Source organism: Syngnathus leptorhynchus, chromosome 8, assembly GCF_054491065.1.
Source record: "Syngnathus leptorhynchus isolate UIUO chromosome 8, UIUO_Slep, whole genome shotgun sequence".
NCBI classification, from domain to species: Eukaryota; Metazoa; Chordata; class Actinopteri; order Syngnathiformes; family Syngnathidae; genus Syngnathus; species Syngnathus leptorhynchus.
In genome coordinates, this window is record NC_141202.1 from 5,544,029 (window position 1) to 5,568,151 (window position 24,123).

The following is a 24,123-nucleotide window of genomic DNA, read 5'->3' on the forward strand; positions in this document are numbered from 1 at the left end:
TAAGTGAATTGAATTGGAGGACCTCTATAATAGCTCATCATATAACTGTACAATTATGATGGCTTACACAACTACAATTGGACCGATTTGGTATGTTTATTGTGAAAGGTACACAATTAGTCAAATGAGAATAAATGTGTTAAGGTACAGTTTGATTGCTGCCTTTCAATCCCTTTGAGTGTCGTGCACAGCTTCGTTGCCACAGAGTTGAGCTGAGAAGCTCTCAGCATGTGTGGTAACATCTTCAGGTCCTTCTCTGGGGCTATTTGGAACCAACTCTTGATTAGATGCAACAAATGACGTCGCGAGTGATGTCGAGTCAAGAAGGGCATGGTGTTTCTTTCCATCTCAGACTTCAAAATATATCTGTTGGGGAATTGATATTTGTTAAATACTACAATGAACCAACTGTGAACACTTCAGAGCACTCAATAGATTTTGATATGGACTAACTTGTTCAAAAATCTCCTCGTTTTCACTGAGTGCATTTTTTGTAGACCAATGAATCTTGACAAGAAGGTCCTGAGCAGCTTACCTGAAAAAGAAAGCCCAAGGATGAATGCAAGTATAATCTAGGCTCAGTCATGACACTGCCGCTAAGGTTACGTTTTTTTATGAGCTGGGCGGCGGCCAAAGGCATGGATCGAATCCATTCATTCATTTGTGAGATAACAAGATTACACATTGACTACAATGTTTACTCACACAAAATTTGGATAAAGCCATTCAATTTTGTTGCAGTGTGAATCCAGGATTACCGTTCATACTTACACAATCTTTATTTCTGGGTTTAGGATTACCTAAAAATTACTATGACAAATGTCACACACCTTCACGGCACAAAGGCCAAGGAAGAATCTCTTAAAATGTTGAATCCAGGATTATTCCGATTACTACTCCACCAAGGTTATGTTTTCACTGTTTACTTGTTATCTGATTGAAGCACAAATGGAATGTAAACATATTTTGGGCAAATGTAGGTGGCAATTGTCTATAAATCTGAACAATTTGCTTCTGATCAAAATTAGGATTGCTTTGCCTTGGAAGAGGTCTGAGCTCTCCTGTTTTTTTCCGGTTTCAACGTGGTTGGGGGTCATTGGTAACTGCAGTGCCTAAAGTGTGTCAACTAGCTGTGTGAAAAGGGTTGCCTTGAAAAATTATTGAAACTGGAATAGTGCTGATAACTGTCCCAATGATTGTGTCCAATCAAACAAGAATGCAGTCCAGGACAAAATTACCTCCATTTGCAAGGTCCTCACATCGACCACAGATCATGTCATGGGCCGCAGAGCCATTGAAGAGCACGAGCTGCTCGTTGACACACTCCTTGTGCTTGGCACACGCCTCCAATGACGACGAAGAGGCGGAGAAGAAGCCTTTGGGGCACTTTTGACACACTGTGTCATGTTCTAATGTACCTAAAGAACATCTTCATTTGTCATTCGTTCTCATTAAGGTCATTAAAATAGGCAATCACAGGTACACCCTCGCTCAACTGAGCTGAGATTCAAACCCAGATCTAGGTTAGGAAGCAGACATGCATACCACTAGTCCATGTGGCCATAATAATTTCCCAGGAGGAAAGGTTTTGAAAGGTTATGTGACTTTTACGTGTTATACCCCTATATACCTATTTAAAAAAATAAAATAAAAAAAAAGATAATTTTACATAGTTCTTGGTGATGAATTAATTTAGGCAGCAAAAAAATATGAAGAGCTGTTTGGGAAGTAAAAGAACCACTCTTTTTGCTCAGCAATTTGTATCCATGTGTAATTGTTTTGTATGCTCTCGAATAAAGTTGAGGATAAGCAGTTTAGATAATGGATGGGTTGATCAAATAAAAAAAATAATAATTAATTGCCATAATAAAAAATGACTCAAAACAAAAATGGGGGCAAAAAAGATACAAATTAATTTTAGCTGTTGTAATAAAAAAAAATATCTGGCACAATTGTATTTACTAGCTTCTCAAAACGCATAAAAGGATTAAAATATGTACCTCGAGTAAGAACGCCGTATCGAGGGGCGCACTTGGAGTGTTTAGTGCAGTAATCCTCCGTCTTGTAGTAGCCCTCCTTGCAGCGACACACTCTATTGTTGCGAGGTCCACATTCCATCTCCACCTCCTTGTCGCCGGTGCAGAATTTGTTGCAATAGAGACACTTGGGCAGGTAGTTCCACAGCTCCGTGAAGTGTCCGTCTCTGCACCGCTCGCACTGCGTTTGCTTGGCGGCCGTGCAGTGAGCGGACATGCGCGTCCCGGGCGGACACTTGTTGCACGTGAGTATCTCCCCGGTGGATGGATTTTTGTACTCGAACGTGGGAGGGGACTCTGTTGACGATTCGTTGCCGTGAACGCCACACAGCAGCAGCAGCAGCAGCAGCAGCAGCAGGGATGGCAGGCGCAGCTGAGGAAAACCCAGTTGAAAAATGGAGTCTGAGGTTATCTGATAAGTGACTTTGAACGCAACGCCACTCTTCCACTTACCATGCTGATGATCTGTGTTGAGGTTCTCATGCGTGCACTTGGATGCTTTGTCATGCACTTATATAGTGGCAAGCGAGGAACATGTTACATATAAAGGTCAAACCACTTCTACTTCGAGTATCTGCTTTGTTGGGAAGTGTTGAACAAAAATGCGCAATCGAGCATAAAAAAAAAACCTTGTGTCCACACACAAAAAAGTTCTGAACTGATCCAGATATTTCACAGATACCCAGTGACTTTGTCTTTGTTTAAAAACAGACACATTTATGATGTTTTAATACATTTTTCAATTAACTCTTTCAAAATGTGGTCATCATATTTTTTTATCAATATACATCCATATAAGATACTCATTCGTTTTTTTCTGTAAAAAAAAATCCTTGTTGTCAGGTTGGGATAAATCATGTGGTTCTTTTGCCTCATAGGGAATAGTTTATGTTGTAAATACTGGTTCCTCGCCTTTTGAAAGCCTAACAATATGTTTATTAATTTGGTTGGAGTTTGGATTGGGGTAGAACTGCACTGAACAGTACTTTACAATACTTTACCTACACTACTGATAGTGCACTAGTTGCACAGTCAGCCAAATGAGTGAGATGTGAATTGACAAAATCATGCACATTTAAGAAGGAAAATGTTGGTTTCCAACATGCTTGTTTCGAGGAAATTCTAAATAATGAGTCATGCCGTCAGCGATGATGATGATGACGATAATGATGAGTCATCTACGTGTAGTGTGGCTACCGTGCTGAAGAAGCAAAATATAGCATTTTTTTCCGCTGAATATAATGCAATCATTCATGACTGACAGTGTTGTGTCCCATGTCCATAAATGGCTGTTTAAGAAATTTGAAGTCACGGGAGAAAAAGTCCAAACTTTTATCAAGCAATGCATTTGTACAAATCATTTGGCATTAGTGTTATATACAACAAAGTTCATAATATTAAAAGTGAAAAAAATAAACACATCCCTTCAAAAATTTGCAGCATTTAGAATCCAGTATTTCTCAAAAAGCAATTAAAAAAGCCTTTACATAGATTGGAAAATTAAATTTCCATTTTCTTAAATAGTACACAATTGTACATTCATAAAGCTGACAATTACATAATACAATTCCTATAAGCTTCACTTGCCAGCAGTCACAGACGAAAGCAAGAAACAAAGGACATACAGGTATAGCTCTTAGCTGGATTTGATTATGAAATCAAATCCTTCCTCTCAAATTCAGAGAAAGCAAAAAGAAAACCACTTAAATTTGCTTGCCCACTTTTCATAAAATAGGATTATTTACATTTTAAATAGTTTCGATATTTCTTTTCACAGATTCAAATGACTCCAATGAAATATTTTCCCAAGAATTATGTTATATGTAATATATAATAAATGATCATATACAATTCGTCAATGTTTATTATATTCATAATAATTACATGTAATCTAATAATATATGTCGTCATATTTATGGATTGAGGGTTAGGTGCAGCAACAGGTGGATTTTGTTCTACAATGTAATAGCTATAAATTACAACACATGGTAAACCTGTATTGCTCAAGGAATTATAGGTCAAAATGAAAATATCTCAAAAGCCTGATGTGCAAGAAAAAAAAAAGTAAAGACATACGAACATCTCTGATGAAAATATGCTGTTGACCAGTGAAATCGTAATTGCCTAGGATTACTATGTGTGTAGCTCAGCTACTTAATAATGATAATACAGACAGACAGCAAAACTTTACAGAGGTAATGTTAATTTTACATTACAAATACAGCTTCTGTATTGGATCCGTTGGATTTAGGTGTAATTATGACTAATCACTTGATGTGTCTGCCTTGAAGTTTAGTGTAAATTGAAGCTAAGGATGGGCATAAAAATCAAGTCAATCTAATTTATCATCAATTGTGCGGAATTCAGTGATTCGGCTTCATGAAGTACCTCCCAACAGTCAAGGCGCTGTTGATTTACAGGCAACTAGTTTGAGGTATGAGGAAGAACATGATGCAAGATATTGGAAACATTATTCTACACAATAATAAACAGGAGTGACATTTTTCCCAATCATCCATTGATCATTTTTTCATAGCTTTTGTCCTCATTTGGGTTCGGAGGTGGGCTGGAGTCTATAGCATTTGACTTTGGGCAAACAGCGGTACGCACCCTGGATTGATTGCCCGTCAGTCACATTTAGACAAACAACTATTTACACTCACTTTCACACTTATGGACAATTTAGTCTTCAATTGACCTAACATGAAGTTGATATGGGAGCAAGCCAGAGAACCTGGAACACACCCATGCAAGCACGGTGAGAATATGCATTCTCCACAGGCTGGATTCAGGATTTGAACCATGAAACCTCAGAAGTGCCAGGCAGATGTGATGACCATCTTCTCGACCATTCAAAAATGAAAAAAAATAGTTGAAATAACTCAAATTAGACTTTGATTTGCCCCATAGTCTCATAAAGTAAATTTAGTCTAATGCCCATCCCTAAATGAAATCTTGCCCCTCATTCATTGAACGGCTTAAGCGTTTTAAAACACAGCTCATCCTGCAGCATGCTAACAAACATCTTCTCATACGTCTTGCGTGTAGACGTAGATCCGATAATGCGGCTGATCTTCTTCAGGCCCTTCAGAAGATACCGAGGTGCACCTTTGTTGCGGAGCACCCTCACACTGTGAGAAAGACCTTTGACCAAATCCATGTCAAAGTTGGCGGTCTTCCAAAGATGGAGGAGCTGCAACATGTACTGCTTGGGGAGACAAGTAGCCACGAGCGCCAACACGTCCTCCCGATGCACTTTTACCCCGGGCAAGCTGTTCGTGACCTCCAAGAGGTCGCCCAAAGTTACGTTTTTCAAGCTGTTGAGGCGGGAGACCTTCCGCTCGCAGCTGTTCACACCTGGATGAAAGAGAAGAAACATGCAGGTTGTAAACACAATCACAACGGAAACACATAGGTTTTGGTAGCAACATGTAAATAATGCACTCTAAGCATTATACTTTGCTTTAGAATTGACATGGATGCAGTTAACTTAGAAAAATGTTCTGTCAGCCATCTAATTTCTGATAGTAGAACGGCCACAAGAGGGCACTAGTGACCAGTATCGATAACTGGTATTGGCAGCCTTCTTTAGTATGTGATACTTTGAAATAAGGCTGGCATCGGCCCGATACCGATACTTGGTATCGATACTTGTCCATTTCTAGCTTTGAGTACTGGGCGACTACAATGGCAGCACTTCACAACTTAACATGCAGACACGTGCACTTTTCAGAAACGAAACTATTCAAAGTACAGAAACAAAAATTTTAGAAAAATCATATTTTAAAAAACTTTGTGCCTGCACCAACTTAAAACAAAATCAGTTTTACTCCAAAACAAAATTTGCAACAATTGAAGCATTTTAAGCGACCATAAAATCAGTGTGACATCCAAAGCTTGTAAATTATGATCAAAGTTGATGACTCATTTTCCTCTAAGGAATCTAAAACGACTTTCATGCCATTGTTTTGAAAACACGGGTGTAGTGTTTTGTAAAATAACCAGGATTGCGGTTGAGCCAGAGAGTCACCAAATGAGAAAAGATTGCAAAACAATTCAGAACGTCAAAGATGAGTAGGCTTTGGTCTCTAGGTCAAGTAACAAAAAACATACTTTTATTAATAAAAACAATTGGGATAACGCTATTTATTATTAATATTATTAGTAGTAAGAGTTTTAGTTATGATGATTATATTGTAGTGATTGGCTGCGTGTTCCACTCAGAACAAATGAACCTCAGGTGAAAATTCACAGAGCAGTTTTATTTAAGCCTGCACGAATTTGAAAATCCTCCCGTAAAATCCTGGAGCGACTGATAAAACTAAAACACTTTTGTCATCTTTGAATACCTTTTATGATGCCATACAGCTTGTCCTGGTCCTTGTTCTGCTGCCTCCACAGCTTCAGCAGCTGGAAGACTTGCTGCTGTGGAGAACAGGCCTTCTTCAGCCTCTCCACGCTCTTGCCATCCACCCTGCGGCCCGGAAGACTCTCCAGTAGACGCTCTAGGGGCACGGAGGACAGGTGGAGGGAGGCAAGTGACTGGAAGACTGCCTCCTCACACAAGAGCACATCTGGAAGAGAGCAAATACAAATACATATAATATCTATTGAAACATGATCTCACTTTATTATTATTGTCATTCAACACGTGAACAAACAGCTTTTTATAAAATACACTAGTTTTCCTGAAATTAAGAGCTGATTTAGAACTAAAATTAGCACATAATATAGAACATACAAGATTTAGATACTGAAATATTGGCTATTTGTGGTATCATGCGCCATCGCTTGATACAAATTTGCACGAAAACCCATTCTGTCTTTCATTTTGGTTTCCATGAATTTTTATCAACCAGTTTTGTTTTACGCAACCAAATGTTTTTTTTCCTCAAAGCTTTGCCTAACTCTGCCTCTGATTTAACTGTACTTTCCAGAAATGATGCAAACACAGAATATCCAGAATTGCATTTTTCACGTCGCAATACTCCGAACTCTTTCAAGGACGTTTACTACGTGCTTCGTTTCGAGTGGGATTTACATTCATTTACATGAAATCGGGATCAAGATTTGACATGCAGTGTGAATCTAGTTAGAAAAGACGACTAAATAAAATTCCCTGTTGTGAGGAAGAGAAACAATCACATTCCAGACTAATTTGATCTGCAACCCGTGTGCAGGCGACAGCTGATCTGTAAGGTCTCACCTGTGTGGCACAAAGTGTGCCGATGAACGCAATCAACGGCCATAATTTGGTCTTGACTTCCACAGATGCTGTCTGAAGTGGACGTTCCCCATCTCAGGGTCTTCAGGCCTGAATCTGTGCAGTTTCTGTGGGGTCGACATGGTTCTGTGGACGAGCGGCTGCTGGAGAAATGACCAGCGGGGCATTGCTTGCACACTGTGTCACTCAATGGTGCTCCTGCAAGAAATCAAAAACCAAGCAGTCATGTAAAGGAACAAAAAGGAATACTAAGAAGAGCTTATACATGGAAGTCCTGTGACAATGTGCAATTACACATCACTGGGAAATAAATCATTTTTGGATCAGTGAAGTGACATTGTCTAGTTTCCCATGGCACACTTGATGATGTCCCATGGCACATTCTGGTTGGGAATTACTACTGAACACTAAATTAGGTGAGACGTGGTTTCCATGAAAATGACAAAGACGATATTCTTTTTTATTACATCCCAAATGATTTCAGATGCTGTCATTTCGGGTCAAATGAGTACATATTGTTGTTTTATGGAAAGGGGCAATGATGTGATTCTAAGAACGTCAACCACACAGTCGCATGACTTTGTCATTATGGGAGTGACTCACACCACTGTAGCAGCTACTTAGTTGGTTTATTTTTGTCATATTTTTGGGGCTTTTTATTTTTACTGGAAACAAGATTAATGTGTAATTTGCTTTAAATTCAGTGGAGCCTCTTCAATCAAATGCCTCAGAAGTTGAACTAATTGACCCAAAATTTGACACAAGTGTACCAGTGATGACAAAGAGGAAATTTTAATTTGTGTAGAAAAACAAAACACACATTTCTGTCTACCTTTTTTTTTTTTATTATTATTATTATTATTATAATAATTATCCGACCCCGGATAAGCGAAAGAAGATGGATGGATTATTATAAATGTTAAATGTACAAACACTCTGAATCAGGGCATTATAAAGTAGCATAAAATCCTCAATCCTTATCCGATTCTTACAAAATAGGGCTAATTTTAGTCTTGTCACAAATCTCTGGTCAATTATATGCTCTTATTGATTAGTAGGTGGGTTGATTTTTTTTTTTTGTAACATCATATAAGTAGTTATGGTGTGATCCTAGTTTGGCCTGCAGTTTGTTTTATGTTGCTCACCTTTCTTCAAGGAGTTTATGTGAATCCTCAGACACATTGAAAATTCGAGGAAACGTAAGTCACATTGTGTCATGTTGTGTGTCACAATCACATCCTCATTGTGTGTCTTGGAACTAAACACGTGAGATATCAAAGTGCGTTCGTCAGTTTAAAACGCTTGTTTCGCTTCTTTTTGCAGTGTTATACTTTTGACAACACGCTTGGCTCTTCGTGACCAACACAAGTCAGGCGCAAAGTACGGTCGGGTCAAACTTCCAATCTTCTTGTCAGTCAACAGCAAAAGGGCACATTAGGTGGCCTAGTGGGAAGAAACTGAGTCACATCAAGGCGGCAAAGCTCATCTTGTGGTCTTAAGGCTTCGACCACATTTGTGCCCATTGCATAAGGAGCCAAGCAGCTTAAGGAAGGGGAAACCCCAGTGATGCTGTGCCACATCCAGAAAAGTTGTCTCCTATTTTACTATGGCCTTGTGCGAATTACAGGGTAATAAGAATAGAAGGTAAGTGTCAGCGAGGCATACTGTATTTAATGCAAAATTGGTTCCAAAGAAGATGAGACAGATTTGTTTATGCAAAATAACAGTTGATGCAAACCACGATGACTCGATAAAGGATTGAGAGTGCAAGAGTTCGGAGACTTCATTAAGAAACATATGCAATAGGGAAATTTACTCAAATTTACCTTATCAAAGTCAGATGAGTGCACCCTAGTAATGTTTTAAAATAATAGTCACATGAATAACAAAGGCAAAAAGTCAAATTGACCTGGATGCGGAATTTGGAACGTGTCTGATACCCACCCATGAATGCTTTGAGGAAGTTATCAAGTGGCTGTGAGGAAGTTTAACCATTTGACGCGCTATTTGTGACTTCTTCTTTTTAATTATTATCACTTCACATGCAAAGAACAAACTAAACTATTAGTTCAGAAGGAGTCACAGTGACCGTAGTAAGTAAAGAAAAAGATGCCATCATTGCAAAATAATCAAATAAATCACAAGTAAAATAAACAATGAAAAAAAACCTAAAAAATAACAATTCTCAGATATCCCCAAAAACAATATGTTTGTCCAACATTGCATCTTAAAAGAGCGCAAGTCACTTTAAACATTTTAGATTAATCAATAATTTGTAAAAATAACACACACGAGTCTTACGTCTTAGTAGTGACAAAATGAATCAAGGTCACTTCATCGTTTAGGTTGTGAAATTGAAATGCAATCTCGCTTACCTAAATCTGTCACCCCGTAGCCGGGTGGGCAGGAGCTGTGTGTGATGCAGAACTCGACCACGAGGTGGAAACCTGCCGCACACTCGCACACTCGGTCGTGGGTGCTGTTGCATTCTTGTTTCACCAGCTGTCTCTCTTTGCATACCTAAACATGGAGCACACAACTCAGCATTGTCACAGGCCTTTAAGTGGAGAATGTAGAAATGATTCTTTTGAGTCGCGGCGCAGGTCATAAAGGTGCTGCATTACAAACCGCAGCCTTGAATTAAAACTTTGATGAAAGACAAGTAATAACACGATCTTTTGGATTTTGAAAAGCAACACAATATACCATAGTCATGCACATAAGGAAAAGATCTGAGAGAAACCACAAATGCGTCGAGTATAAAAGTAAGCTGAATAAAAATACAAACGCAACGTCGGAGGAATTTCGGACAAGTTCACATAAGTGAAGTAACAGACTTGTGTCCACAGCGTGTGTGTGTGTGTGCAGGAATTTTAAACAGAAAAACAGGTCTAAAGGTGACAAAAGTACTCACACACTATTCTTATGCAGAAGTGCAGATAATTGTGCTTAAAATGACTACTGTCCTTAATGAAGATGTCAAGTCAAAAATTATCTTGACATTCATATTTTCAATGTGGCCCCATTTGTCCGAAAACACTTTTCTGAGTAATCCTGCATTTGTGGAATATGAATCAAGCAGCAACCCGTTTTTATCCACCTGTGGGAGGTGGCCATTATGCCAATTGCTCTTGACTGAAAATCACATCACAGTGCCTAAAAGCTACCCTTGTGAACATCACATGACCAAAACATAAAAAAAAGGGGAAGCCATGATTTGTCAATATTTAAGCCCTGAGCAACTGTGAACAACTGTGTGTCATTTTCAGTCAACAGCAAGTTGCAAAATAGCCAACCCCTGAGATGAATAAAAATAGGTGGATTTTTCACGTCTAGTAGGGGCGCATCGAACATAACATTGTGAAGAAATATTATGACTTGATTTCCTCTTGAAGTTTTTGACTTGACTTCCTTTTGAAGTATAGATTTGTAATTACAAATGGAAGGTCAACAAGTATTTGTACTTTGTTACTCCCAGCACTGTACCCACCAAAGTACAGTATTGGCACGAGTCTCCCCAGTGCCAGCTGTCTGCAAAGTGCCTCTCTGGACAAGGTTGGCATTCTGTGGCCCTCTCAGCAGTGCAGTGTTTCTTCACAGCCGTGCCAGGGGGACACTGGTCACACAGGAGGAGGTCGGAGGTCACCGGGTCTCGGTACTGGTATTTGGATAGCTCAGCCTGCTGCTGGAAGGCCCAGGTGAGGGAAGCTGTGAAGAGCTGAAGCAAGGATAAAAATGATCAACACGTGTGATGGAGAAAGCCATCTAGAGCACATCTCGTCTTATTTTGGCTCCAACATGAAATATTTCTGAATAGTGGAGCTGTGGCCTGCCCAAGGCTTCCAGTAAGAGTGAGTTGAAGGAAAGGTCAGAGCTGTAAAGTTGTAGCTCCTGGTGGACTCGCTGGCCTCCAGCCAAATGCTGTGCTTTAAAGAGCCTGAGAAGAAACTCACCATTGAGATGAATCGCTCCGAATGAGTTACTTCATTACTGGCGCCGCTCAAACAACAATTAGTCATATTGTATTGATGCCAAACAAGCTGTAATTGTTGTCGTATGATTTCATTGTGCCTGTTAATCTTCATTATTTTTCACTGCTTTTTTGGCATATTTTTGTCATACGCTAGAAACATTCTGGACAATAAATTTAGTGAAGGCAGATGTTTCACTCCAGCTGAAAGTTTAAAGGGGACATTTTGACTCAATAGCTTGTTTACTATAATACCTGAAGCAAATGTACATAGTGAGTTTCTTCGTTGTGATAAGTGCCACATATACTAAATTTGTCAACATGTAGCATTTGGTGTGCATTTGATCATTTTAATGAGCTCACTAAAAAATATGATTTCCTGCATATGTGGATCAAAGATTCTTATTTGGCAACCATAGCATTTTAGAATGTGAAATAAAATTTCAAATTTTTATATGGTACTTAGTTTTGAGGCAGTGCAACTGAGATGCAAATGCTCTCTTGAAACTTGAAGGCTGCGGCTTATATCAACTGACTTTCACAATACGATTTTAATCAAATATACGATCAAAAGCATCGCTGCACGCAAACTGTATACATTACCCAAGACCAGATGTCGCTAGTCTCTTTCATCCCGTCAGTCTCTTTTTTTTTTTTTGCCAAAGTCTTGTGTGTCAACCGGGCAATTTGCCGGCTTCCCGCATAGTATCAGAGGCGAAACAGAGCCTGCGCGCTGCCAGTGAACGGATTGTGAGGTTTAACACCCGAGACTCACTGTCAACGCTTCTCCAAAACGAGACAAAAGCCAAATTCTTAAAATCAATCGATCTTGCATGCCATTCATTCCATATGTTGTTTTATCTTTTGTTGAACACCAGACTAAGACAATGTATCGCTTTGATGGAATGGAATTAATATTTACAAAGATGTCAAGTGGATGCTTTACTGTTAACGCCTCTGAATAAGTGGCTGCATCATTTGAAGGCTGCATTTGAAGGCTGATGACATTGTAAATGCTTCCGAACTAGAAATGCAGGCCACAAATGTGGCTTTCTTTTCCTACACCCAACTGCATTCCTGGGAAATATTTCACTATGGCGGTTGGCCTACTAAGGTGACGAATTTCACTGACAAAACGGAATCATTGCATTTGATATTACATGTGTCAGAAATGCACCTGCACACCAGTAAGGGCGGAAACATGTGAAACCACCATCCAGTCTCCCACCATAAGTGAAGTGGTATCACAATCATCCTAATTTTCACACGTACAAGCAATTTAGAGCAGGGAGTTCTCAACCTTTTTGGATCCAAGGAAAAGTTTTCCAGGGACGCTTCATAATCCCAACGCCAATTAATAACCATTGGCTTTATAGACATCAAAGTATCTCAGGTACTTCCTGTTTCCCTTTCACAATATGACAAGGCTGTACTTCAAAGGTTGAAAATGGCATAAAATGTTTTGGGGATTGTGTGAAAAACTTCAAACTGAAACTCCAGAACCGATATCCCAACCCATCGGAATTCCCTAACCAGTGATTGACTTCATCACTAGAGGAATACTCTGCCATATACATACATCAATCGTATTTATTATCTAATTGGCTGTGAATTTTCCTGAACAGTTCGCAGTAGACTTGGAAAAGAAGTCAGCGTGTTTGACACGCAGCCACGCAGACCGTGAAGGACACATGCAGACCAGATGTCAGCCGACAGCCCGCTTCCTTTCTGCTACAGTATTGGCTCTGCGGACTTTCCCGTTGGCTGAGATGCGTCCTCGTTGTTAAATGTGCCATCGTCGCATGTGACTGCATACTTTGTAACATATTTGTTTCTTCTTATTTCAATTCAAATACAGCAGGCAGCTCCCCTCACATATTGTGCATGTGCAGGATAATATGTTGCATGTGTGGGCAATGCACATGTGTGTTTATATGTTATGGCTGTGGTACTTTTTGTGGTCGCCTCTCCTGGCTGCTGTTTGTTGAAGTAACTGTTGGAGGTTACTGCTGGGCTTTCCCCATTCACCACCACAATACAAAACACTCGGTCCTACTATTTTATCACCGTGCACCACTGACCTCTCCCTCTGCTGCGTGTTTGTATTTCTTCTTAAGCCGCTTACCTCAAAGAACACACCACCTCAAGAATATAAATCTTTGTCAAACCGGATGGAGTATTCTTTCTGCATCTGAGGTCAAATGTGTGTTTTGTGGTACTTTTGGTGTAGAAAGAACAATAGGTAGAAAATGTCTGTTAGACTGTATTTATCATGCTGGGGTTTTTTTTTTTCAGTTTTGATTAGATTTGGGTTTCTTTCATCTTATGTCTTGTTTTCTTGTGGTTTGTGTCCTGTCTTGAACGTTAAGTTTTTTTGTTTTTCACATTCCGTTATGATTTGGGTTTGCAAGTACAGCGAAGTAGGCGAAACAACAAAGTATTGCAGGATGCTCTCAAACCAAAAAATAGGTTTGCATTTCCAAAAATCAAAAAGGCAAAATTAACAAAAGTCTAAATATATGCAAATCAGCAAACCAAAATTGGGAACAAGATCAAACAGAAACAGAAGCAACAACAATTGAACCTACCACAACTAAAAGAAACCAAGGAACTAAATACAACTGTCGAGAAAATGAGGAACACCGAATTGAACACAAAGGCAGTAGGCCGATAAGAACAGGTGGACACATAAACCTAATGAACCCGATTTGAAAAACGGGAGAAAATGACATAATAAGTCAACAAAAACACAGATTAACTATTTAAATGAGTATAGCGTCAAAGGTACAGAAATGATAGTTTCTTCTGTGTTGTCCACTCAAATATCATGTCTAAAAACCCAAATGAAAGGATAAGATGCTAGAAAGTAGAATACATTGCACTTTTAATACATTTGCAGGCAGTGTATTTTCTGTGCAGTATATAAATCATAACAAAAATGCATAAGAATGAAAATGATTGGCCCCACTGCCCGTCGGTGTGCAGTATGCGTTCCTAATTAAATGCACATTTGGCTTTTCATCTTCATAAGAAGCCCAAAAAAAAAAACACTCAATCATCTTTTCTGTAGCGCCGAAGGTCAGCGAAAAGATAATAAAAACAGATTAAAGGCTCCATATTGGAAACTGAAGCTCTAAAAACGGAATGAGCTCAGTGTTTTCCTGACAAAACCCCTCAACCTCTCACCCAGATTGACTTGGTGGCCCATACCATGACTGCATGTTTTGTTTGTACTAGCATGGGTGGCCCTCATCAGGAATCAAATTCATAAAAATCATGGTCATAAATTAAGAAGACTATCAAGACGCAAGACCTCAACCAGTCAATTTAAAGAGTATAGAGAAGCCCTGACAGAGTGTGACCCCAGTTTACCTAATCTGGTTACAGTTACAGCCGTCACATCAATAAGTCACACTAAGTTCACTGGCATGTGTTCACGAGCACATGTGGAAATGGTCACGGTCGCGCTGATTTTTGTCACGTTTCACACAGCGCTCTTTGGACTGAGTCCAGTGACAGAACAGGCACAATGCACGGAATCAGAGATGGAAGACAGCACATGTATTCTGGGAAATGTGACGATGAAATAGCAATGATAGGATTTGAGTAATCCATTTTGAGACAGGTCGGAAAAAAATGAATCGTTCAATTGAATCCTTCACTGGTTTAGTAATAAAGATTTGATGAAAGCCATGTGGACTGGTAACTTAAACATTTGGGGAGCAAACATGCAGAACTGTATCAGACCACTTGAGAGCAGCAGAGAAGGGGCATGATAGGGAGAACAGCATTGAGACCCCTGGCCATTACTTCTGCATAAATTGATATTTGCTTTCAGGATGGAGTTATTCTGCATGAGAGTATTACAGCTTCACCACCTTGGCAAACACTATGGCAGTAATGAAAATCATTCCTAATAGATGTCTGTTAATATTAGATTCATGTAATCTCAGAAGGCATGCAGTGGATTGTGGTTAGTAAATCTGCCTCACATTTTGAGGCTTGGGGTTTTAAATGTTGGTGGGAAGTTAGCATGTTTTCACTGTCCTTAGATGTCTTTTTTTTTTTTTTTACTTAGGGCTGACTGATTTAAATGTGTAGAATTTCTATCACTCAACATTGCAATTGTGATGTAATATGCGTTTTTATTTCAAATGCATCTGACTAGTAATGTACAGTATAATGTCAAATTATGATTTTTTTTTTTTTTTTACATTTTTAGTAACTTGTATCTAGCTGGAGATTTTAGTTGCCAAAGATGTTTGATGAGTCCAACCAAACTCATCCAAGGGTCGACTGCATAGGTGCAGTCATAGAACTGAAAATGACTTGCCCCAAACTGTATGAAGCAATATTAAGTTATTGAGTCCACAATGTCTGCTGTTATGTTTTAATGCTTCCTGAATGAACCCACCATGAGCGCTCCTGTTTTGACGGATGGTTGTCCTCCATTATGCCCTGTGGCATGTGTCTACATGTTTATCAGCAATTAAGAGTTACTGAACTTTGCAACCCCTTTGAAGACACCATTTGATGACATCATTCAAGGAAAACCAAATTACACGGCAGCGAGATCCCACTGACATCCATAATTACACTGTCAGTGAGATAAATGGAGTAAAAGGAGCACGGCCAGATGGGAGGAAAGGATTGATGAAGTGGAGTTGGAAATCAGAGGATAAAAAGGGGAACGCCATTTGATTTCAATCAAAATGATGTTGAGACAGCAGTATAAACAGTAAAAGGACAAATGTTCAACGATGTTAGTATCATGACTGGGCACTCCACTTAATGAAAAACCTCCATCTCCCTTAAAGTGCTTTCCTCAGGAAAAATATATCAGCTCAAAGCATAAAAGGTTCCTTGTGACAGACTGGCCCATTTTATTCTGCTTGCTATGTAACATTAACCCCCCCCAAAAAAAAAACCCCACATTGTGTTATATTCAAACACTCAATTTTTCCAATTGAGAACAAGTGGTTTGGGCATAGACCGCAAAAAAAACAGCAAATTAGGTTTTTTAAAAGCAAAGAAAACATGCCGATTCATTACACACCACACTTGCCGCAGTGTGCTTCGTGGCTCCCTGACTAGTTCAATGCACTATATGAAAGTCAGCTTATCAGTTATCATACACAGGCGCACCATCGGGGGTGGAAGGCGGTCTTCAAGTGCCCGCAAGTGGAGATCATCTTGCAGTTTCATTTGAAAGTACTTTACGTGCGCCTATCACATGTCTACAAAAAATTATTTGAAATGTGAGAAAAGATGTAAATGAAATACCATAGTTAGTTGAGTTTTATTCATCCATTGTTGTGAAAGCGCAATAAAAATTGAATATTGTATTTTATTTGATGTATTTTTTGTCCATGTTGGGGTCTCCTGTACAGTATCCTAGCTGACTTAAGCTCAAAAGGGTGATTGCACCCATGTCAGTCATAAAGCACATATTTTTATGACCGGCTCAAATTTGATGCAGAGTTTGGTCAGACCGGGTATTGGTATGTTTGTCGATGAATGAAGCTTGGCGCAGTTCAAAACAGCCAACTCGATTTGCCGCCAATTAAAGCAGCTACTCTTATTCCCTTCAAGTGTGACATGTGTGTGTGTGTGGTTGGGGGGAACAGGGGTCTTCTGAACATGGCAGAAGAAGATATTGACAAAACACGTGTGTTTTATTTGGGCCCACTCCATTGTACCGATACTTTGAAATAACGCTTGTATCGGCACCGATATCGGTACTCGCCTATACCTATATAAGAGGGTTTGACACACACTGTTGTCATATTTATGAATGAAATACGATGACAGCCACCATAAATCCGTCAAGTGCCTGTGCTCCCAAATTCACCAAAACCAAATTACACTATATGGATCGACAGTTAGACGTGCTTCCGGAAGGCAAGTTTGGACTACTTACAGCCACGCTGTAGCAAGTAAGCACGCTCACAGTGTCTACATTGGCGTAGAGGAGTCTAGCAATTTCCCCAACAGGCAAAATGGGACTTGCACCTGCATAAAAATCAGGATAAGGCTCAAGTGAAGCTACGCCGTCTACAAACAAAGACCTCTTAGAGTCCATAATCAATTTGCTCACATAACTAAAATAGCATATTTATATTTTTAGACTTCCACAGGAAAGACATAGTTGACGTGAAATAAGAGAATGTGAGTTAGGTTTGTCTGAGGTCATCCTGCAATTGGTGGCTGCAGCACCAAAACCACGACACCAGCTCGTACACGGTGCACATGGTTAACTGAAAAACACAGGTGGTCCGAAGGGGGATTCCAGCTCTGTGCTCGTATGTGTGAGTGTTTTCCGTGATTTTTTTTTCAGGGTCAGAGAGACAGAGGGGGGTTATTCTTCTATGTTGCTTTACGTCATGATACATTGGGTCATTGCTCAATTGATACAATTTAACACAGCGTTTTCATCGGTAGCTCATCAATCATAGCTGAACAAAGCATCCCCTTTTTTTAAGATGGATTTTGTTTACTACGTACCAATAAAACAGGATGTAAAGACATTTAAAATTATAACTTTCTTCAGTTGAGAGATCACTAACATTTTATCCATTTGATACCCTACTTTTGAGAAGTAACCGGTTAAATCAAAACAACAATTAACAGTTAAGTGATATTAAAAATAAAAATAAAATATATATTCTGTTTTTAAAACCACAGAAAAAAAACATTTGTTCAACACATGCAAACATTTGTGGGTGATGTGTTTAAGCCATGTCGTCTACTCCCTGTACAAAATACACAATGGGTTCTCTGTACGATAATTGTTCACCACATTTGCATGAGTCAAACTGTTTTTAACGCAATGCATACGGAAATAAGATGAAACAAAAATGAAGGCCGGAGTGGGACATTGATTCAAATAGCTGCATGCCTTTTGCATACCCCCCCTCACACTTCTCTTTGTCTTTTGACCACATATCCTCCACAAACTCCTAAAATAAAGACACCTCCACCCTGCCCCCGCCTCACTTTCAGTCCATACATGCAAACTTCTGTTATCTGCTCTACTGTTGATGCAAAAGAGGAAGTTAGGTGTGCAGTCCCTAACTTACAAAGGTAAATGTTTATTTGTCTAAAACACCTTGCTCCTTCACAGACCCTTGGCAGGGCCTCCCTATCACACTTCACAAGGATTTCAAAAGAATAAAATCAGTTTGACAAGGTTACTTCCCACCCACTACCCGCCTTTTCCATGATAAACCTCTACAATGGAATACAGTACTCCTACATTTGGGGAAGTTGGTGCAGGTCATACCAACGGACAGATGCAAGAGGAAAGCATAGAGAGGGTGTTAAAATAAAGAAGGAGGCAATGACACATGGTGATATTGAACACTTGTGTAATGGGATGTGAAATGGGATGTGAATGGGTAATAGCAACAATTATCATTAACTATAATAAGTAATAATAAAAACAGAAGGCCGGATCGGTGGGGCACTGGTTAGCACTTCCGCTTCACAGTTCGGAGGGTGCGGGTTCAATTCCACCTCCGGCCTTGTAGAGCTTGCATGTTCTCCCCGTGCCTATGTGGGTTTTCTCTGGTTTCCTCCCACATCCCAAAAAACATGCATGGTAGGCTGATTGAGCGGATGGTTGTTTGTCTCTGTGTGGCCTGTGATTGGCTGGCAACCGGTTCAGGGTGTCTCCCGCCTACTGCCTGATTGGATAGGCTCCAGCACCACCGCAAACTCCGTATGGACAAGCGGTACAGAAAATGGATGGATGAATGAACAAGAACAGATGAAGAGCAGAGTGGATGGGAAGAATGATGGATACATTGATAGTTAGGTGGATTAAGGGATAATAGAATAATGAATGGTGATAATGGTGGATCACTGACAGATTGTTGGAAGGACAGATGGATGGATAGATGGATGGATGGATGGATGGATGGATAGGTGGATGGATGAAGAGACAGACAGACAGATGTATAGACAGTAAGATAGACGGACAGACGGACGAATGGATAAATACAGGAGGCGGATTGTCGAATGGACTGACAGATTGGTGGATGAAAGGATAGATTGCTGATACTGATAACAGATTAAGAGTTAGCACGGACAGACAGTTGCATAGTAAAAGGAGCAACAAATATATAAAGTGATAAAACCTTGCCTTAATAAGAACACGTAGAGACGTGAAGTAAACATTCACATTTGTGTGTCAATCATACAAAGCTTGCCCGTTGAGCTGTCCTCATGTGCTTCAAAAAAATTGCATGTGATTTCATGTTGATGTATTCCAATGATATCATCCAAAAGGAGCATGCGTTTGAAGACAGAAGACAGATTGCAGCCACATGTGCTGGGGACGCGCCGGGAAGTGAAAGTGCACACGGGTCACAGGTGCACGAGGTACATTCACCGCCTGAAACCACAACAACTTCTCTGGACAAGACTGCAGACCATTTGTTCGACTCGGACAGGAGTTGCTCAATGACGGACTGAGCGGCTGCTTGACTTGGAAGCAGGATCGCAAATATGAGAGATTCCCAAAGGAGGCCTTTGGCTAATTAGCCGGATGTTGAAAGCAGTAAGAAGACTGACTCATTAGTTGGCTAAATATGACAGTTGTCTGACTGAATGTCGGAATAATGCAAAAGCACGTCAATGCTACTGTCATCTCAAGGATACTCAGATATGTGATGCACTGCTCTGCATGAATCCTTCAATGCATTGGCTCTAAGAGCAATTCCATACATTGGCTTGAAAATGAACATTTGCAAGACATTTGGTGCTTGCAGGAATGCTTTTAGATTTAACTGCTCTCATAACCATCATCATGAAAAACGTATTATAGTACGAAAAATGCATTGCAGTGTAAACGACATTGGATGAAAAGCCTGGAACTTGAAGCCACTTTATCAGCAATACAGTATGATGCAGTATTTATCATGAAATCAACTGAAATTATTTTCACATTGGATGTATTTGCAATTCTGTGACGTTGTCATCATCAAGACTAATTGCCCTGCTCGTAAACACTGAGACTGAACATTCCTTTTGCATGTTTTGAAACAAATACTCTTTTATAGCCATAGAGATGGTGCAGATATGAGAAATGACTCCAATTTGAAATCATAGCAAAGCAAAGAAATTAAACCAGCCACAAAACCACAGCCTAATGAACATGCACGCATTACAACACACAAACACACACACCATAATTAGATATCATTATTCTCCAAATCAAAACTAAAATACAACTTACCAAAATAAGTTTCATGGCCGGGTTGGAGCTTGCTATCCAAGCGCTCATCTCCACAGCATAAAAGTGAACTAATGTGGACTCCATCACAAATGTGCTCTTATACCAGAGCCACAGAGAGAGTGAGAGAGTGAGAGAGAGAGAGAGAGAGAGAGAGAGAGAGAGAGAGAGAGAGAGAGAGAGAGAGAGAGAGAGAGAGAGAGAGAGAGAGAGAGAGAGAGAGAGGGAGTCAGTGAGTTAGAGAGCAAGTCAGAGAGCGAGAGAGAGAGACTGAGAAATAGAGTGAGAGAGAGCACATTGCCCACCCACTGAGTGTCTCCCCCTTGCACAGACTAGCCAAGTCGTGCATGACAAGGAGAGAGGCAGAGGGAGAGTGAGAGGGAGAGAGAGAGAGAGAGAGAGAGAGAGAGAGAGAGAGAGAGAGAGAGAGAGAGAGAGAGAGAGAGAGAGAGAGAGAGGACTTCAAGTGAAGCGCAACATTTCGTGATCATGAGAGGATGTGTCTTTAAATTTATGGCTCAATTATGTATTTATTTATGTATTTACAGAACATAAAAGCATTTTTTCTAAGAAAATGAAATATTTTGTCGGAAATATGTTGTTTGCCTGGAATCACCCTCCATCCCATAATGTCACAGAGCAATGAGAGACAGATAGATATGTGACAAAGAAGAAATAAGTAATGAAGAATGTGGTTGCTATGATCAAGTAGGAACATATTTCCTCTGTGTGTTAGCTATGAAATAAAGTAAGGAAAAATAAATGAAATGTTGCTTTTTGAGAATACCACAAGCTATAAAGTGATATTTAACTTAAAATATCTCTACATGGCTGAAAAAAAGACATTTTATTTTATTACCACCATACACATGCGGCAGGCAGAGTAATATACATTTATTTTATATTTCTAAAAAATTACACAGACGTGGCTATACAAATGTCACAACTTTTATTCTCTGCAAAATACATTTATTTGGTATATTTTTACATTTGCTCTTTATTTTCAATGTGGTACTCGTATTCTTTTGCAATAATGAGATCATGGCTCTGTCATCATAAGAACGTTTCAATGAATGCACTCTAATGGTTGATCTAAAAGAATTATCAGTGGATTAATTCGGAATTCATTGCGCTTCCGGTGCGGTAATTTGTGAGCATTGAGGTCAATTGGACCTGAAAAACAGTGTGGCAAGACAACAAGTGGAACAATTTGGTGTATTTTGAAGTGTGTGGTAAAATCCACAGAAAGCAATTCCTATGTACAAGATTTATTATGTCTTCTTCATTCATGTTATTAGCTGTTAGTCATAGAAAATAGATGTTTTGGGAGAGTAACCACAGACACAGTTAAACATACGCAGCAAGCAGGTCCATGACACATCATAGTGTTGAGTAATTGAACTAATTTCCAGAGACAGTATTTGCTGTCAACAACTGAAGATTCCACTTTGCTGTGAATCCCAAGTACCCTGAAAAATTACTCAGCAACACTCTTATACCTTCAACTGGGGTTGGTCATAATGGATGTATACCAAATGTATCAATTAAAATTGTAGTCCTATTATTTTAACAGAGTCGGGGAATTTGTTGTGATGATTTCTAATGTTTATCCTTCATTTTCCTGGATACAATCCTATGACAATTCCAAAGAATAATATGAGCTGGAAACTTGTATTCCATTCACTGGTTCAATAGGTTAAGTAAACTACAAGGAAAACATCCAATCAGTGCAGCAATTTAAATCATATCCTCTTTTAATCAAGGTTCAAAGCAAAAGCTGAGGTCATATTACACGATGGATCACGGGCGGTCATGAAACAAGACCTGTGACCTTGTAAAACTCTGCTTATTTTTTTTAGGCATCGGTATGCGTGGCTAATTGAGAGGTTAAGTGATACATAGCATCTGTCTGTAGTATATTTGGAGGAAAAACACCCATAACCATTACATATTGACATGATGGCTGACCTACTTAGTGGAGGAAAACATTTTAGCTTGATAATTCCAAATGACCACAGAGGAAGGCTTAAGCACTGAATTATTATTAATGTTTATTTATTTTTGAAATTTATTTATTGTTATTTTCTTTAAAACAAATTTTTTATATATATTTATGAGGCGGGATTGAGAACTTGCTGGATGTGGAAGCAGGTGGCTGGCAGAGTGAAAACGTGGAATCTGACTGTCACAGTAGGCAAAGTAGCATTGGAAAAACTTTGCAAATGTACGTACTTATTGATGTTCTGTCTGATAATCATAGCCCAAGGTTGATGTAGTTTCTCTAAAAATGTGCTTATTTTATTTGTAACCGTCGTGAGACGGGTTAGTTTTACCCTACTAATAATGTGTCGTCGCAATAGCAATTCATTTGCTTATTTTATTAGTCAAAACAACGAACGTTTCTTACCCTAACATCATACCATTAAAAAAAAAAAAAGGAAACACATTTGATTTTACAGCACTTGAACATATAAATCGGTTGTGCATGTTTAAAAAGTGTTATTTTTAGGGAGAAAATGGGAAAAATATGTTTTATGTAACATGCAACTGCCATACTGCATACACGATCATACACATACACAGTGCAAATGACTCACAATTGTATTCAGAGAAAAGGAAAAAAAAAGTGTCATAAATTGATTGCGGTTCGATAATCTTCTTGATGTTGCATATGGAAAATTCCATCCATAACCTTTCTTAACAGCTATTTAAAGAAATAGTCAATGCATTTACTCACCTGCTCATTAGTAGAATTGCAAAATGTCCAAATCAATCCAGATTTATATTTTATTTGTATTTTTTTATTTAGATTGTTGATAAATGGCGATCAACACAAAAAGATACTATATCTTGCCCAATAGCCATCAATACTATGATGATTCATCTTTGTGAGTCTGCAACTTTTCCCTTTCTGTTTCTCACACTTAAAACTTACCAAAATAATCAAAATCTATGTCTCATGTTAAATCCCCCCGCTCAAAAAAGTTGAGTCGACATCTTACGAAACTCAAAAGTCAGCACAACATCCTTTAAACATTTGTGCATGTCATGGATGACATTGGTGAGTACTATTCTCTTTGTCTATTGTTATGGGAATGTGTTGGAAACTTCCATTGAGACCAAAACAATGACAAAGATGGGACTGATGCCAGCATGTTATTAACAGCTGCTGTGTGTCTAGTACATCTGCACAACGTTGTATTAATTCAGGCAGGATATTAAAATTTTGTGTTTATTTGGGTGACTCCTGTTTGCTGTTCCGTGATTCTGCTGGACTTCAATTTGAGCAACCTTAGAAAGGAGAAATTTCTGCATTGTCTTCACTTAATTTTGGCCCGATTGAAAAATTGTACAACTTTTGTAACTTTTGAAGTTCCAGGTGCTGTTGTACATTTTCCTATGAGCCCACACAGTCTGGAAAGCAAGATGAATGACCTTAGCGTGAATGTTTGTCAGGAAACGTGGGCCTCTGCTCTGTTGTTGTATAGGCAAAGCAACCATTGTCTTGACCTTCTCATATTTGTCTCTCCACCACCCTTGCGGTTCAACTCAATTTCTTTTTTAAGGATATTTTATGTAGTCAGAGTACCGGGGCCTCTCAGATGGAATTTACGACAGACAAGTGGTAAAGAAAACACTGAGAAAAACAACAACAACA

General features: G+C 39.2%; 2 protein-coding genes across 2 annotated transcripts; both read right to left on the reverse strand.

The window, feature by feature from the left end:
- Positions 1–88: 88 nt before the first annotated feature.
- On the reverse strand, positions 89–2,519 carry LOC147052144 (tumor necrosis factor receptor superfamily member 21-like). Its single transcript, XM_085918265.1, has 5 exons — positions 2,490–2,519; positions 2,001–2,409; positions 1,239–1,418; positions 454–535; positions 89–366 (listed from the first exon to the last, which is right to left on the reverse strand). The coding sequence occupies exons 1-5, from the start codon at positions 2,517–2,519 to the stop codon at positions 117–119; spliced, it is 951 nt and encodes a 316-aa protein (XP_085774391.1). The 3' UTR covers positions 89–116.
- An 847-nt stretch (positions 2,520–3,366) lies between these two features.
- Positions 3,367–20,595, reverse strand: LOC147052145 (tumor necrosis factor receptor superfamily member 11B-like). Its single transcript, XM_085918585.1, has 6 exons — positions 20,469–20,595; positions 10,751–10,978; positions 9,636–9,780; positions 7,243–7,458; positions 6,386–6,610; positions 3,367–5,393 (listed from the first exon to the last, which is right to left on the reverse strand). Exons 1-6 carry the CDS (start codon positions 20,550–20,552, stop codon positions 4,999–5,001), a joined length of 1,293 nt encoding a protein of 430 aa, XP_085774711.1. The 5' UTR covers positions 20,553–20,595; the 3' UTR covers positions 3,367–4,998.
- Between the last annotated feature and the right edge of the window lie 3,528 nt (positions 20,596–24,123).